Raw genomic sequence first — 2,454 nt, forward strand, 5'->3', positions numbered from 1 at the left:
ATTATTCGAAAGACCGACTAGCCTAGACGATGTACTCCCGTGTGCAGAGATAACTTCATACTTCGGCATCCTCCCAATCGGGCCTAGCTCAATTCCAGTCACTGTCGCTCTCGCCAAGACTTACACGTGGGCCAAGGATAGTCCCTGAACCAATGAAACTTCTAGTGTCAACGCGAGGGCCCTGCTGGGCGGTTGCCGGCCAAGACAGACACTTCGCATCCCAGCCACACGGGGTAGAACTTAATCATCCCTGTGGTCTAACCGTAGATGGTACTAGTCCGTCAGCCAGCATGTGCCCGAGCCCCAGTCGCGTACGACTTAGGCAGCGGACCGCCCCGTCGAGGTCAGAAGACGCACTGATCCGAGGGGGTCACCCTGGAACCCGATGCATGACGAGATTGACAGTGACTGGAAATGAGTGTCGGAGACGAGTCGTGAGGATGACTTACGAAGCATGTACTTATCGAGTACACGAGAGCACGTCGCGTAGGCTAGTCGGTACTTACGAACGATCGCGATTATCGCGAGAACAATTATGTTCTATTTGCTAAACGAGGGGGATAAGAAAATGATAGAGAATTTATAAATTTCGCTCCAAGTTAGGTAGCTTACCTTTGTACAGATAGCGCGCACATGATACTTAGTCTATGGATCTATCTTATGATTACTTAAAAGTAAACGCACGCATCGTTCATTGATGTGTCGCAAACAGAATCTTGAGAAACCTAAAAGCTAAAACAGAATATATTATTGTTAATATGTAGCTGAAAGGAAAGGGATTAGTACGAGGAAACCATCAAGGATAATAACCAAATGGAACGAGCAAGCCAACGACGAGACCTGAGCAACATAACTACGAGACAGAAACATTCCAACGGTGAGATATAAACATACCAACGAGGAAGCGCTCGAGTATTATACGAAATACTCGAACGCTCTAACGAAAACAAATCGAACGGAAGTCGTAAAATTTGTGAAAGGAAAGATTTAGCCAACGATGAGACATAAGTAAACCAACGACGAAGCATTCGAATATTGTACGAAATACTCGAATGCTGAAACAAAGAGACAAATAGAATGAAAGAAATAAAATCTGGAAGAAGAAAAATAATTAGAACCTGAAAGAAGAAATTATTGTTAAATTATTTAAGAGAGTGGACAATGGCCACTGAATAGCCATTGATCTAGCCAACGATGATATACAAATAAACCAACGACGAAGCATTCGAATATTGTACCAAATACTCGAATGCACAAACAATGAACTCTATAATAAAAGAAATAGAATCTGAAAGAAGAAAGATTATTAAAACCTGAAACAAAAAGAAAGAATATTAACGCGGACCTTCCGAAGTCGAAGCGACAACTGGCTCGAGCCTGCACGCGGGCCCCTTATATAGCGGCGGCCGGCCGAAGATCGGCGAAAATTTCCGTACTTTACCGATTCCTTTAAAAGTTACTTTTTCGCTGTAATAACTAATAATTTATTAACTTTTTTTACTTTTATCGTTAATATACGTTGCAAGCTATTTGTTACCAACGATTTTAATTTATTATTAACAATAAATTTATTAATTTATTAACTTTTTGTAAGTTACGAATACATTTTATCACAAATACGTTGTTTGTTTAAGTAGTAGCCAATAATTTATTAACTTTTTTACTTTTATCGTTAATGTACGTTGCAAAATATTTGTTATTAACAATAAATGTAGTAATTTATTAACTTTTTGCTAATTATAGATACATTTTCACGCAAATACGTTATATATACTAGCAATAGTATAATTTAGTAACTTTTCCACTTGTATTGTAAATTTATGTTGTGAACAATTTGTTATTAACAATAAGTGTATTAATTTGTAAACCTTTTCCAAATTATAGGCATATTTTGAGGAACCTAAAAGCTGAAACAGAATAAAATATTCTTAATATAAACCTGAAATGAAAAGGATTAGTACGAGGAAAGAAAACGAACGAGTAGAAACCATGAAGGTTAACCAAGTGGAAAGAGCAACCCATCGATGAGACAGAAACAAACCAACGACGAAACATTCGAATATTATATGAAATATTCCAATGTTCGCATAAAGATGAATAGAAACCACAAAATAAAACGTGGAAAAATAAAAATAATTAAAATCTGAAAATAAAAAAAATTATTAAAGCCTGAAAGAAAAATAGATTAGACCTGATAAAGAAAATGATTAACAACCCAACGATGAGACGTAAAGAATCCAATGACAAAACATTCGAATATTATACGAAATACTCGAATGAAAATAAGTAGAAACAGAAAATAAAAGCTGGAAAGTGAAAAAATAATTAAAAGCTGAAAGAAAAAAATAATTAATATCTGAAAATAAAAGAAAAATGATTAGTAAATTATTTAATGGGGTGGGGTGAGGATGGGGTGGCTAGCCCTAACCTTACTTGGAATTCCCACCCCTAGCG

General features: G+C 36.6%; 1 protein-coding gene across 1 annotated transcript in view; it reads left to right on the forward strand.

Moving 5' to 3' along the window:
- Positions 1-1,921, forward strand: part of LOC108550122 (putative protein TPRXL) — a 27,938-nt gene extending 26,017 nt beyond the window's left edge. Inside the window, exon 3 of the mRNA XM_017903770.1 lies at positions 1,885-1,921. Within this exon, the coding sequence (XP_017759259.1) occupies positions 1,885-1,921 (37 nt within the window). The remainder of the gene's footprint in view (positions 1-1,884) is intronic.
- Positions 1,922-2,454: the final 533 nt, after the last annotated feature.

This window comes from Eufriesea mexicana, unplaced genomic scaffold (assembly GCF_001483705.2).
Source record: "Eufriesea mexicana isolate 0111107269 unplaced genomic scaffold, ASM148370v2 scaffold2534, whole genome shotgun sequence".
In the NCBI taxonomy this organism is placed as follows: domain Eukaryota; kingdom Metazoa; phylum Arthropoda; class Insecta; order Hymenoptera; family Apidae; genus Eufriesea; species Eufriesea mexicana.